Source organism: Xenopus tropicalis, chromosome 9 (genome assembly GCF_000004195.4).
Source record: "Xenopus tropicalis strain Nigerian chromosome 9, UCB_Xtro_10.0, whole genome shotgun sequence".
Classification (NCBI taxonomy): Eukaryota; Metazoa; Chordata; class Amphibia; order Anura; family Pipidae; genus Xenopus; species Xenopus tropicalis.
Genome location: NC_030685.2, coordinates 55,477,447 through 55,491,257, shown reverse-complemented (window position 1 = coordinate 55,491,257; position 13,811 = coordinate 55,477,447). Strand labels below are relative to the sequence as shown.

Below are 13,811 nucleotides of genomic sequence, written 5' to 3'. Positions count from 1 at the left end.
AAAAACAAAAGATAAAGAACAGTATTTCAGCAGACAAACGATCATTTGAAGTAGAGTCCGGGAACACAACTTTAACTTAAAACACAACAGGCAATTACCAAATACTTTTCAGAGTGCTCAGCCAGACCCTTCATTTACATGTCTGCAACAGGGATAGAAAGGGTCTGACTGGGCAAAATACATCTGGGATATGATACTACAAATGCCATTCTGCATTCATAAAAACACAAACATCATTTAGAGGTTACAGAGCCAGAATAACTTTAGGTGACAAGGCCATAAATATTATTGCGTTGTCATTTTATATACAGTATACATAGAGAGAGAACAATTCCACTCGCAACACTAAATGAGCATTATTACCATTTAAAATGACAAATTCTGCTTTGTGGGGCAGCCTTTTGTCACCCCTGGTAAATCCTGCGCTGCTCCCAGCCCCCCTCTATGGCTTCTGCTGTTAACTGATTTTATTGGGGGGCAGAGAAGGGAAATAAAACATTCTTAGCATTAGTGCCAGATGGATCATTGATTAATGGAGTAATACTGCCACCTGCTGCCATTATTACGACAATGCGCAGTTTGTGCATTTGACATTCGTTCCAGAGGTCGGCACTGCCAGCCCCACTGTTCGCCTTTGCAGCCGCTGCAGAACCCCAGCTCTAGTCCCATTCTTGTTCTCTTTCCGAACTTGCTGGACACCCTTTTTCGTCCCTGAACTTTACTGCTGCCGCCTAAAAGGCAACAGGTAATGGAGGCTTCGGAACAGTCAGCTTCCGTCACTGCACTTTTCTCATTAGCGGAAGTAGATTTGTCAGGGGTCTCCTGGCTTCGCGGTTACCATAGGAATGGGACGCTCAGGCCTGGATGCCGGAAGTGCGGCCCGCTGTGCATACCGGGATATGGCTGTTGCTTCTTGGCGGCCACGTCTTCTCCTTCTCCTGGGAGTGTGCCTCTCCCTATTGCCCCGGGCTTGCGGGGATGAGGGCCAGTTCAGCCCGGGACACTCGGCCTCTTCTCTGCAGGTTGGAACTGCTGCGTTTGAACGGAGGTGTGTGATGGGAAGGGCCTGGCAGAGTCCGCTCTTGTATTCATTGGCAGAAATGTCTGTCTGTCTGCTTTCTCACTTCTGATCCATCTCTGCGACTTTTGCATGCGACTGGTTGCATTTTAACAGGACCCAATGGAATAATTAGACTTCTCTCTGTCACATTCAAACATCCATGCCTTGCTTATGGGACTGGCAGTCTGTCCTGCTATAGAAATGCTTATGGGACTGGCAGTCTGTCCTGCTATAGAAATGCTTATGGGACTGGGAGTCTGTCCTGCTATAGAAATGCTTATGGGACTGGGGGTCTGTCCTGCTATAGAAATGCTTACGGGACTGGGAGTCTGTCCTGCTATAGAAATGCTTATGGGACTGGCAGTCTGTCCTGCTATAGAAATGCTTATGGAACTGGGAGTCTGTCCTGCTATAGAAATGCTTATGGGACTGGGAGTCTGTCCTGCTATAGAAATGCTTACGGGACTGGGAGTCTGTCCTGCTATAGAAATGCTTATGGAACTGGGAGTCTGTCCTGCTATAGAAATGCTTATGGAACTGGGAGTCTGTCCTGCTATAGAAATGCTTATGGAACTGGGAGTCTGTCCTGCTATAGAAATGCTTATGGAACTGGGAGTCTGTCCTGCTATAGAAATGCTTATGGGACTGGCAGTCTGTCCTGCTATAGAAATGCTTACGGGACTGGCAGTCTGTCCTGCTATAGAAATGCCTATGGGATTGGCAGTCTGTCCTGCTATAGAAATGCCTATGGGACTGGCAGTCTGTCCTGCTATAGAAATGCTTACGGGACTGGGAGTCTGTCCTGCTATAGAAATGCTTATGGAACTGGGAGTCTGTCCTGCTATAGAAATGCTTATGGGACTGGGAGTCTGTCCTGCTATAGAAATGCTTACGGGACTGGGAGTCTGTCCTGCTATAGAAATGCTTACGGAACTGGGAGTCTGTCCTGCTATAGAAATGCTTATGGAACTGGGAGTCTGTCCTGCTATAGAAATGCTTAGGGGACTGGCAGTCTGTCCTGCTATAGAAATGCTTACGGGACTGGGAGTCTGTCCTGCTATAGAAATGCTTACGGGACTGGCAGTCTGTCCTGCTATAGAAATGCTTACGGGACTGGGAGTCTGTCCTGCTATAGAAATGCTTACGGGACTGGCAGTCTGTCCTGCTATAGAAATGCTTACGGGACTGGCAGTCTGTCCTGCTATAGAAATTCTTACGGGACTGGCAGTCTGTCCTGCTATAGAAATGCTTACGGGACTGGCAGTCTGTCCTGCTATAGAAATGCTTACGGGACTGGCAGTCTGTCCTGCTATAGAAATGCCTATGGGATTGGCAGTCTGTCCTGCTATAGAAATGCCTATGGGACTGGCAGTCTGTCCTGCTATAGAAATGCTTATGGGACTGGCAGTCTGTCCTGCTATAGAAATGCTTATGGAACTGGCAGTCTGTCCTGCTATAGAAATGCTTATGGAACTGGCAGTCTGTCCTGCTATAGAAATGCCTGCTTTATCATCTGCTTTGGTTTCATTTGATGTCAGATTGATTCATTGTTGTCAGGGACCCCTAGGTTCTTCAGGCCAGCAAGTAGTAACCCGTCTTAGGAGCCCCTGTGTTCTTCAGGCCAGAAAGTAGTAACCCGTCTCATGGGCCCCTAGGTTTCATAGGCCAGCAAGTAGTAACCCGTCTCAGGGGCCCCTGTGTTCTATAGGCCCGCAAGTAGTAACCCGTCTCAGGGGCCCCTAGGTATCTCAGGCCAGCTTGCTCTAACCCAGTCTGAAACTGCCCATACACAGCAGACTCCACCTCTTCAGAGCAAGTCATAATTTACTGACACAAATATGGGGCCAAAACAATGATTTGCAATTGCCACCAATAGAATTTTAAGATCACAGTGCCATGAAAATGATTAACATGCAATTTTGTAGTGGCATGAAAATCATCAGAGGAAGCAGTGGGGGAGCAGGGAGTCAGAGGACGCAGTGGGGGGCAGGAAGTCAGGACACAGCGGGAAGCGGTATGATGCAGCTAGGGAGCAGGGAGTGGGAGGACGCAGCAGGAAGTGGGCCGTAGTTTGAGGACTACAGTCCGGCCCCCTAACAGTCTGAGGGACCATGAACTGGCCCCATGTTTAAAAAGTTTAAGGACCCCTGCTTTAAGCCTACTAAAAAATCATTAAACATTAAACCCAATAGGATTGTTTTGCCTTCAGTAAGAATGAACTATATCTTAGTTGGGATTAAGTACTAAATACTTTTTTATTTTTTTTTTGTTTTATTACTACAGAGAAAAAATAATTTTTTAAAATTTTAATTATTTGATTAAAATGAAGTCTATGATAGTAGACTTTCCCCTAATTCAGAGCTTTCTGGATAACGGGATTATGGATCCTCTACCTGTAGTACAAATGTCATTGTGATGCCATAATGGCAGACATAGGTTTGCAGTGTCCTAAAGGTTGAAATGTCATTCTGATTCTGGTCGCAGTGCCCTTAATTTTATCTTAGGTCAGAGTGACATGAATGTTATTGTGATCATTGTGATTTGGTTTACTATCTGGGTGACTGAATAGGGCCAAGATCTGTAGCCGCTTCTTATTCCAATGTTTATTGTCACTTGAAATATGCACAAACGTACCTATGTCTACTCTTCTTGTAGGTATTTGCTGTATGACGTGAACCCCCCTGAGGGGTTTAATCTGCGCAGAGATGTATATATACGAGTTGCCTCCCTCCTGAAAACCTTACTGAAGAGTTCCAATTGGGTGCTCGTTCTGCCCCCATGGGGTCGACTTTATCACTGGCAGAGTCCAGACATCCACCAAGTCCGAATCCCCTGGGCAGAATTCTTTGACTTGGACAGCCTTTATCAAAACATTCCTGTCATTGAGTATGAAGATTTCCTTGCGGGTAGATATCAGTAAAAAAAAAATTGACTCTGCTTTCTGGTTATATCTATTTTGATGGTGTTTATGGTTGTGCGCTGAACTATTATTTGCATTTATAAAGTTGTGGAAAGTCATGGAAACCAAAAACTTTAATGTCACATTCAGAATGTTAAAATGAACTTGGCACAAAACAAACATATTGGAACTGATTTACAAACATAGGCGCTGTTTCCAGCAGCAACCAATCAGGTTTGCTTTCATTTTCTTACTTGATATAAACTGTTCAAAAGTAATTGCAGATCGGTTGCTATTGGCCATTGCAGTTCTTTTTCTACAATGGCCCCACCATCACTAAATTGCAGTGCTTCCGTGTGGTTTGTGTGTGTTTGTCAAATAATAGCTTTGTTTGACAATGTTCTGCTCACTTGACATAGCAGAGACATGAGTTGTGTTTGGGCAGTGCATTTGCTTATTGACAAACGTGCTCCTCCATGCAGGAGGATGGCCAGGGATTTCTTGGAATGCTAGATTATTGGCAGAGAGATTTCTTTATATTAAGTTAAAACAAAGTTAGCACACCACATTTTTAGGCTACTTTTTATTACTATTTCCTACCAGGCACCAGTTCTTGCTGTCCATGTAATTCTGCTTAAAGGAATCTAAACCTTAAAAAAAAAAAAATAATGTAAAACTGCTCAGAGAATTTTTCTATGAACTTTTTAATTTTTTGTAGATTCCAAGAAATTATTACACTGCTAAAATATGGAAATTGTAACAACAGCCCCACCTGCTGGTCAGTTCTTCCAAACGCAGTACAGTTGGCAGAACGTGTCATTAAAACAGAGAATTTCTCTGATTTTGCTGTGCTTAGGAAAGGGATGAGAAACCTCAGAGGGCTTTTCACATGGGTCTAGGGCAGTGGTTGTCAGACATTTTCAGTTCAATCCTCAAGTCCAGGTCAGGGCCACAATTGGCTAAAAGCAAGGTTACAAAAATACCCAGGAAAGCAAATAAATTTTACCCCAAATCTTACTATAATTCACCTTCAGACTGGGCTTTCAGATGTTTCTAGAACAGCAAACAGGCATTTCTCCCTAACTGGCCTTCAGGCTGAGCACCCCTGTTTCAAGCCCTGCAAAGACCTGACTAATAGTATGAGAACTACTTTGTTCTGCCAACAAAATGGAGTGAACGGCCTCAAATAATCTAGCTGAAACTCCTAATTGATGAATAAAAACAGTAAAAACACAATTTTTTGTTATTTTTGGAAATAATTTTAATTTAATTTTTCAGAATCTGGAGGACCCTTTATCGAGCAGGTATATGTTCTTCAGGGTTATGCTGAAGGCTGGAAGGAAGGCACGTGGGAGGAGAAGGTAGACCAGAGGCCTTGCATTGACCAGCTCATGTACTCAGAAGATAAAAATGGCTACTACAGGTAATGTTGCAATGGAGAGGTAATGGTAGATAAGCAGTGCATGGTTTGTTTGCTGATTCCAAAGTGTCAGTCATGAGCATTTTTGTTCACTGTTCATATATACATGCTACATAGATTTGGTAATGATATGCATATGTAATATTCAGAAGACTTGTGGCATTCGTGGTTATGGTATTATATCTTTTTACCTAGAAAATACGGAGAGTAGATGCTGTAAAGTGCAAATATTCAATTAATTTTTGAAAAAAATAGTAAAAACATAAAATTTTATTATGATTTTTACTTTGGTAATTGGACATTGAATTATATATTTACCCATTTTGTGTTTTTCAGAATATGCAGTTTTCTAAAATGACATGTCTTTTAGAAGTTAAAGTAATTATGAACCCTCAAAACAAATTAATTTCAAATTGCTCAAAGCTCTCTTCTAAGCATATTTGCAGTCCAAGTTCATCATTTGTATGTTTTCTATTTCTGCTGGTCAGTTCTTTCACTGTATAGTTAGGAAGAACTCTTCTGATGTTACTCTGCTCAGGAGATCAAAAGCCTCAGATGACCTTTCTCATGAATTGCCTGAGCACAGCTAAACTGTACAGTGAGCGGCTTTCACCTTTAATTGCATATATTATTATAATTACATATAAACTCTGGTTTTGTTTCCTTTTTAGAGGCTGGTTTTGGGGCTATGAGGAGACTAGGGGCATAAATGTCACCTGTTTATCAGTACAGGGTTCAGCATCTATTATGGCTCCAGTGCTATTAAAAAATACTACAGCAAGGTGAGTGCAGTGTACCAAGTATATGTGCTGTCAAATGGACATCACAAACTTCACTTATATATTTCCTAACCTCTTTAGGTCTGTAATGCTAGATAGAGCAGAGAACCTTCTGCATGATCATTATGGAGGCAAAGATTACTGGGATGTGAGTATATAACAGACGCCATGTTTCATGTTCACAACAGGCCAGAATGTTGCTAATAGCTAAAGGCAGAGCCTTTCTCTGTAAAGAGATTGTTTCAGTTACTATTAAGGTTTCCAGAAAACAGAAAAAGTGGTAAAGAAATCCTTCTTTCAGTAGCAATCACATTTACAAAAACAATTACAGTGTTAAAAGTTGCTTGACGTTATATTTTTATTTAATTAGGCAAAAATATTTGCCTAATGAAATATTTGCAGAATAACATACCTTTCTCCCTGCTTGCATATTCTCAATAACACAAAAAAGGGGAAAGTTGTGCTCAACCACTAAATTGTAAACCATTAGGCGGGGGTGCAATGAGGCTGTGACCACAAAATACATATAAACAACCGCAAAAGATCCTCTGCACTCACCCATTATCAATATGTAGAAATAGGACATTAGGACATTCTGTGCATTCAGCTACTAAGAAATGCCCTCCCCCCCAGACCCAAAAGAGGGATTGTTTGTCCATACATTGCAATATACTTCAAGCTGGCCAACTACGTCATCGTCATCCCTTCTGGCCAGTCCTACACTGACCTATATAAGTAATTTAAGATTAGTACTGAGCAAAGGGACTAAGTTTTACCTGCAACATTCTTGCTTTCAAGGCTCCTTTGGGATCACCTGACTGTAGCTGGGAAGAGTGGGGGCTACATAATGGAGCTGGCCACTGCTCTTGTATAAACAATAACACAAAAAAAAGGGGAAAGTTGTGCTCAACCACTAAATTGTAAACCATTAGGCGGGGGTGCAATGAGGCTGTGACCACAAAATACATATAAACAACCGCAAAAGATCCTCTGCACACCCATTATCATTATATAGAATAGGACATTCTTAAGCATTACAATATTACAAGCAGCTTAACTGCGGCTTTTTAACTGACTTCCTTGTCTAGCATGAAGTCCACCCCCTTTTGCATTCTGAGCACTCCTCTCTCCAAGAGGTGACTGCTGGGCATGCTCACTGCCTATGCTCCAATTAAAATCAATCAAGCATACGCAATAGGTACCTTTTTGAAGTCATCATAGTCAGAGAGAGGAGGAGTGCTCATATAGCAAAAGGGGGCAGAGCTTCATGCTAGACAAGGAAGTTACTAAAAGAGCTGTAGTTAAACTGGCTGTAATAGAGAAATAAAATAAATCTGAATGCACAAAGAAAGTTATGTTATTCTGGGGGATGTACATCATAATTTACATCATTTTAGAGATTTAAAAAAAAAAAAGTTTACTTACTCTTTAAACAATCACTTTCACTTTTCTTTTTACTTGGAGAAATTAGTATTTCCTTTTATGCCTGTATTTTTTTTCAATTACATTTCTAGTCTTATTATTATTATTATGAAGAGCTTTTTAATGTGACCCTCTGGCTATTTTTGATTCTAGAAAGGCACAAGTTGTACACCCCTGCTCTTGTATTATTTGAAAAATCTATCTTACACTATTTCATCCTTGAAATCAGACTCGACGCAGCATGGTGTTTGCCAAACATCTGCGGGTAGTTGGGGATGAATTCCGGGCCAACTTTTTGCACTCTACCGACGAAGCAGACAGGACTATATTCCATGAGGACTGGACCAAAGTGAAGGTAAGCTATTTTTTGGAGCCTTTTGAGCTATAGAGTTCCAGTAATATTTTGTAAAAGAGAGAACTTAAGACAGAATGTAATGGAAAGAATAGGCACACTGAAAAGTAGACACCTCCCAGGCCCAAAAAATGGCAACAATGTAGAGTGTTAGGCAGCATGGTAGTAACCTCTTTAAACACAGCCAAAAGCACACAAAATTGTTTTACTTCAATCTGCGCCCCATTGTATGGACGAAAGGTGGAATGCAAGGCGAAAATTAGATGAAGCCTGTCGGTACGCTGCAAAACCACAACATTAGGGCATGCCAGTATAAAACAGAAGGTTGCATCATACATGCAACTTGCTTAGTGTATTTCCATACATGAGAAAGTGCCAGATGAGAAAGAGGGGATTGGTTGATGAACATTCCCTGGCTCCATGTTTTATGTGTTATTTGTTCTGCTTTCTTTGCATTTATTTTTAAAACTTGGAGAATGGGGAACATCTCCAGACAATTATTCTTTTTCCACTGAACTTTACCATCTGCATTATGCAGGCAGGCAGGTAGTGTTCTCCTGGCACAAAAGCTGTGCACACACACAATTTGAAAAAAAAATGCCAGCTTTCCTGTATTTTTAGCTTTCCTCCCTACTACTATCAAGATGTAGATATAGTTTATACAGGAGCAGTGGCCAGCCCCATATTGGTGAGAGTTCTGTGCAGACCAGTCTCCCAAAGGCTAAGTGCATGTGGCCATTATTGTGCTGAAACAGGCAAGAGCCTCAAACTGTAGCCGCAAAGTAGGAAGCATGGAATTGTCATTGTATGCTGTTGCCTTAAGGTTAAATCCTGAAATGGAACCAGGTGCTCTGCCCCAAAGAATGGGAAACAGCTCCAGACAGTTATTTTTCTACTGAACTTTACCATCTGCATTACATATACAGGCAGGAAGGGTTCCAAAAGTTCCCTCTAAACTGTACACACACAAATTTTGATGCCACTGCACACAACAAATGTTGGTGCACACAACAAATTTAGTGTGAAAACACAACATTTTTTTATTTATTCTGACCTGAGCATACATGTTGTAATTTTATTCAGTTATTGCTGGACTACAAATCCTGGAATAATGTAACATTATTCAGAAATATCAGGGTTGTATTCTTAAAGCTTTATTGCACAATACAACTTTTCAAAAACTCTTCCCCAAATCTCCATAGCCAGTGACTGCTTTACGACTGTGAGACGAATAATGGGCAGGGAGAATGCAGGGCTGGGGGTTTCTAACAGCAGTGGGACATGTGAGAAGATAAAGTGCACCTGCTGCTTAATGCAGTGCAGCTAAGTGTAAAAATGGAGTTAGTAGGACCTACAGCTGCAGGGAGCCACAAAGCACAGGGCTCCGGGTTAAAATCCAGCAGCAGACAAGAGCTACCCATTAGATTACTTGTAGTAACAGGAACCTCAGGGGTAGGACTCAAGACAGAGGATTGTTTGGCCCTTAGTTTCAGGAACTATTAACAGAGCTATCTGTCTAGGTCAGGTATAGGGGCCTAAGTGAAAGGCAGAGCCACCAACTTGGACTACAGACTGAGAGACAGTCATTGCCATCTCTGTGCATGTCTGGACTATGGTCTGAACCGCAGGCAGAGCCTTTCTGTAGTTGTTTGGACTTCAGACTGGGCAGCAGGGATAGACAGGAGCCATACATCCAGGGGAGCAGGGATAGACAGGAGCCATACATCCAGGGGAGCAGGGATAGACAGGAGCCATACATCCAGGGGAGCAGGGATAGACAGGAGCCATACATCCAGGGGAGCAGGCGTAGACAGGAGTCATACATCCAGGGGAGCAGGGATAGACAGGAGCCATACATCCAGGGGAGCAGGGATAGGCTGGAGCCATACATCCAGGGGAGCAGGGATAGGCTGGAGCCATACATCCAGGGCAGCAGGCATAGGCAGCTAAAGGATAGACAGCTGCCACTAAAACAGGACAGACCACCTAAGAAACAGTAGGCTTGGAAGCCAGTACTAGAGTGAATTTTACCTTAAAGGGGTTGTAAAGGCCAAATATACCACCAAAATACAAAGGCAAAACTTCTATTAAAAAAAAGCCTATTTGTAATGTATTTCAATTAGAAAATCAGTAATATTTTTTATAAAATAAGCAGTCTTCTGTGGCTCAATTTCCCTTCATGTTCCCTATTATTTTTTGCATTTACAGCCCCTTTATGTTGTTTGGGTAGTGTGACATGCTGACTGCCTGTACACGAAGTTTTGGAGGAATTAGCAATGGCAGGCAGGCATGCAGAGGATCTGGAGCATAAAGACAGGGACACCACATCTTCAGGCAAAACACAGGTTTATTTAGGGCCAATTCTTCCAAACATAAAGCTTAAAGGAACACAGTTCATTAACATACAGTTCATGGATATGATTTGTCCCTCCTTCAGGGCTCTCACCTTCCAGGGTTACTTCCACACACTGGAACCTTTACGGGGGTTTCCCACTGTCCCCAGTGACTTTCACACATCCACAGTGACTCACACTTGTGAACACTGAGGCTTCACCTTAAGCCTTGCTGTCTCCTCTCAGCACTCATCCGCCTGGTCACGATTCCCTTTGCTCCTTGCAGTGGCAGGAGGCACCCCCAGCTCCTCTGGGAGTTCCTAACACAGGCAGCCCCCCTGCCCTGTGCCCCACTCTGAGAGTGACCTTCTGAGTCAAGAATCAACCTCCAACTCAACCCCTGTGTAATAATACAGCCCTTTTATTGGCTGCTCACCTGCAGCCTAATCAGGCAGCTCCCTACAGCTGGCCAAATGAAAACATAAACTGGAGTTTGGAATGGAGGGTCCTTCCTGCTCTCCTGCTCTTTTCCTAAGCCCGTAACATAAAACACAGCATCACCTGCTGCAAAACCAGGCATTTTACCTAGTGCTACTTGTGTCCCACCTTCAACACTGTTGGAAAACACACCAAAACATGATCTTTTCCATTGCATGTATAGATGTATTGCATTTTCTCTCACAGTAGGTATTGTTTAATTATTTACATGTTTTACATGCTTTTACATGTTTCTGAAATAGCTGAAATAGCATATATTACTTAATTTATGTAATTAGGAATTTCCGTTTAGTTACCAGATATTCCAGAAAGGTAAAGACCTCTCATTGTTTTGTTTTGTTTTTTTATTCAGGCAAAACCAGATTCTGCCTTAGGAGGACCTTACCTTGCTGTGCACCTACGTCGAAAAGATTTCATATGGGGGCACAGAGAGGATGTGCCCAGTCTGCGGAGAGCAGCGGATGAAATCCATAGTCTAATGAAGAAACTCAAGCTCAAGAAAGTTTTTGTTGCCACAGATGCGGACAGAGAAGGCAGGTGCAAATACAGCATTGTGTTAGCAGGAACTGCCCTGTGTGATAGAATGAATCCTCTCAGTCCTTTAAAGAAACACACCACCATTTCCTTGTGCTACTATTGTCTTGTTAAATGAATGTACTGGGTATCTGGGAATTGTGTGATGTATTGGAAAACACAGAACCCTTTCATTTGATTAAATACCAAATATAACAAGGTTTTGTCCAAATGAGAATCTTTAAAAACTCTCATAATTGTCCAAATTCCACTCTGAATCCTGAAATTGACGCTTTCTTACTTAAAAACCTATCATTTAGAGACAAAATTAATTTGTCGTTTCTTATTCATGTCCACAAAGCTTCCATTAAACAGAAAGGAGCCCCTCTCCTGTATGCAGTGGACAGGCAGGTTAGGGGCTTTTTCCCCAGCAGCATTTACAAGCCATTTTGTCAGCAGACTGTCCAACAAATAGCTGCTTTTCCGATCAATCTACAGATTTTAAAAATGTCTAATTTTTTGATACAATTTAGATCTTGAAGCCCTTCGAAAACTGATCCCAGAAATGGTGCGATTTGAGGCGACCTGGGAAGAGCTGGAGTTGTACAAGGATGGAGGTGTGGCTATTATAGACCAATGGATCTGTGCGCATGCCAGGTATTGATCTTATGCATTAATCACACTGATTTGGGGGTTATGATATTGTGCAATATCCTATATCCATTTTTTAAGAGTGCCAATAACTGGAAATAGGCTGTGTATTTTTCCCCAGTGCTGTTCCTCCCTTCCTGACAGACAGGTGTACATTGACATTGCTTGCACTTGGTTAACTGACCCTTACTTGATCTCAGGCTTGCTCATTTCCCAATAGTTGGAACATGTTTCAGAGTGGTTTTTTAATATTTTTCTATTCCCCAATAACTGGAAAATTATCAAGCTTGAGGCATGATGTGATACAGTATGGTACCTGTATCTTAATGTTTTATATATAAACAATGGTGGTTGTGTTGCACAGTGGGCATTAGACTAGCTTGGTCCAGTGCACCTTACCTCTTTTATCTTACCTAGAACTTAACGCTTACAGCATATTTATTCTGGGTTATCTGTCATGTGATGCTTTTTCTTAATTTCTTTTTTTAATTGATTTGCCATTTTTTTCACCATGCACAGTCCATTGCAATATTGATCCATGATGCCACTGATATTCCTGCTTGCCATACAAAAACAGAAAAAAAAAAAAAAACAAAAAACCTGATTTAAATACATTGTCATAACTGGGGATAATAACCTGTATACAACCGGTATGATGTTTTGTATTTTGTTGCTTAGAATCACATGTTTCTAAGTTGAGTTCCCTATTAATGTTATTAGCATATTAAAATGATTATATTTATGTAGCTGCTTTGCAGACCTTATGCCTATTCTTCCTTTTTATTCCCAGATATTTCATTGGCACCTCTGTCTCCACATTCTCATTCCGCATTCATGAAGAGAGAGAGATTCTGAGCTTTAACCCAAAAACAACTTACAATCGCTTCTGTGGGGACAAAGAAAAGAACTGTGAGCAGCCCACCCATTGGAAAATTGTGTACTGAAATGGAACAATGTCTGATATGGTTATTCACACAGGGAACAGTTTATGGCCATACCCAACCAAGCACAAATTCCTTACGGGCTGGCTGTTTATTTAGAATAAAACTTTAAATTACTGTCTTTCTCAGTGATAAAAGTTACAAAACTCTTATCAAAAAGCTCTTATCAGGATTGCAGACATAAGTTGAAGCACTGGCATGGATCTGGTGTATGTGTTCCCTTTATGTGCACAGAGCCTGTAAACAAGTGATGTGCCTGCATAGTTCCTCATTGTAAGCCTCAGGTGCTTTTAAATGCATTTGGGCACTGGTCTGGTAAGGTTGCCAAACATGTGCGGGCAGATTTTTATTATGCCCATGCATGTTGCCATTACATGGAGAAGGCAGCCTATGTGACATCTATAAGCGTTTTATTTAAATATATTTTCCTGCTAATGTAGCATGGAAAGTGTACAGCAACAGTATTCTGCACAGAGAGCCTTATTTATAGACTTGTTTGTAATTATTAATACACCATTATCCGGAAACCCGTTATCCAGAAAGCTCAGAATTACAGAAAGGCCATCTCCCACAGACTCCATTTAAATCAAATAGATTTTTTTAAAATACTTTCCTTTTTCTCTGTAATAATAAGACAGTACCTTGTACTCAACTATGATTAATCCTTATAGGAGGCAAAACAATCCTGTTGGAATACTGTCATGGAAAAACATGTTTTTTAATGCATCAGTTAATAAAGCTTCTCCATCAGAATCCTGCATTGAAATACACATACAGATTTTTTTTGTATTTGATTTTGAAATTTACACATGGGGATAGCCATATTCTTCATTTCCCAGGGTGCTACAGTCATGTGACCTGTGCTCTGATAAACTTCAGTCACACTTTACTGCTGAGCTGCAACTTGCAGTGATATCACCCCCTCCCAGCAGCCGATTGGCAG

The 13,811-nt window shown here is 41.5% G+C and overlaps 1 protein-coding gene across 2 annotated transcripts; it reads left to right on the top strand.

Annotated features, from left to right (window-relative positions):
• The first annotated feature begins 591 nt into the window (after positions 1-591).
• pofut2 (protein O-fucosyltransferase 2) lies at positions 592-12,985 on the top strand. Of its 2 annotated transcripts, NM_001078711.1 has the most exons (9): positions 900-1,048; positions 3,716-3,966; positions 5,238-5,382; positions 6,051-6,161; positions 6,240-6,306; positions 7,810-7,935; positions 11,116-11,296; positions 11,810-11,933; positions 12,718-12,871. In NM_001078711.1, exons 1-9 carry the CDS (start codon positions 900-902, stop codon positions 12,869-12,871), a joined length of 1,308 nt encoding a protein of 435 aa, NP_001072179.1. The 2 variants fall into 2 exon arrangements, with proteins under 2 accessions (XP_012825977.1, NP_001072179.1); XM_012970523.3 differs by lacking the exon at positions 3,716-3,966 and having other exon boundaries at positions 592-1,048; positions 12,718-12,985.
• The last annotated feature ends 826 nt before the right edge of the window (positions 12,986-13,811 follow it).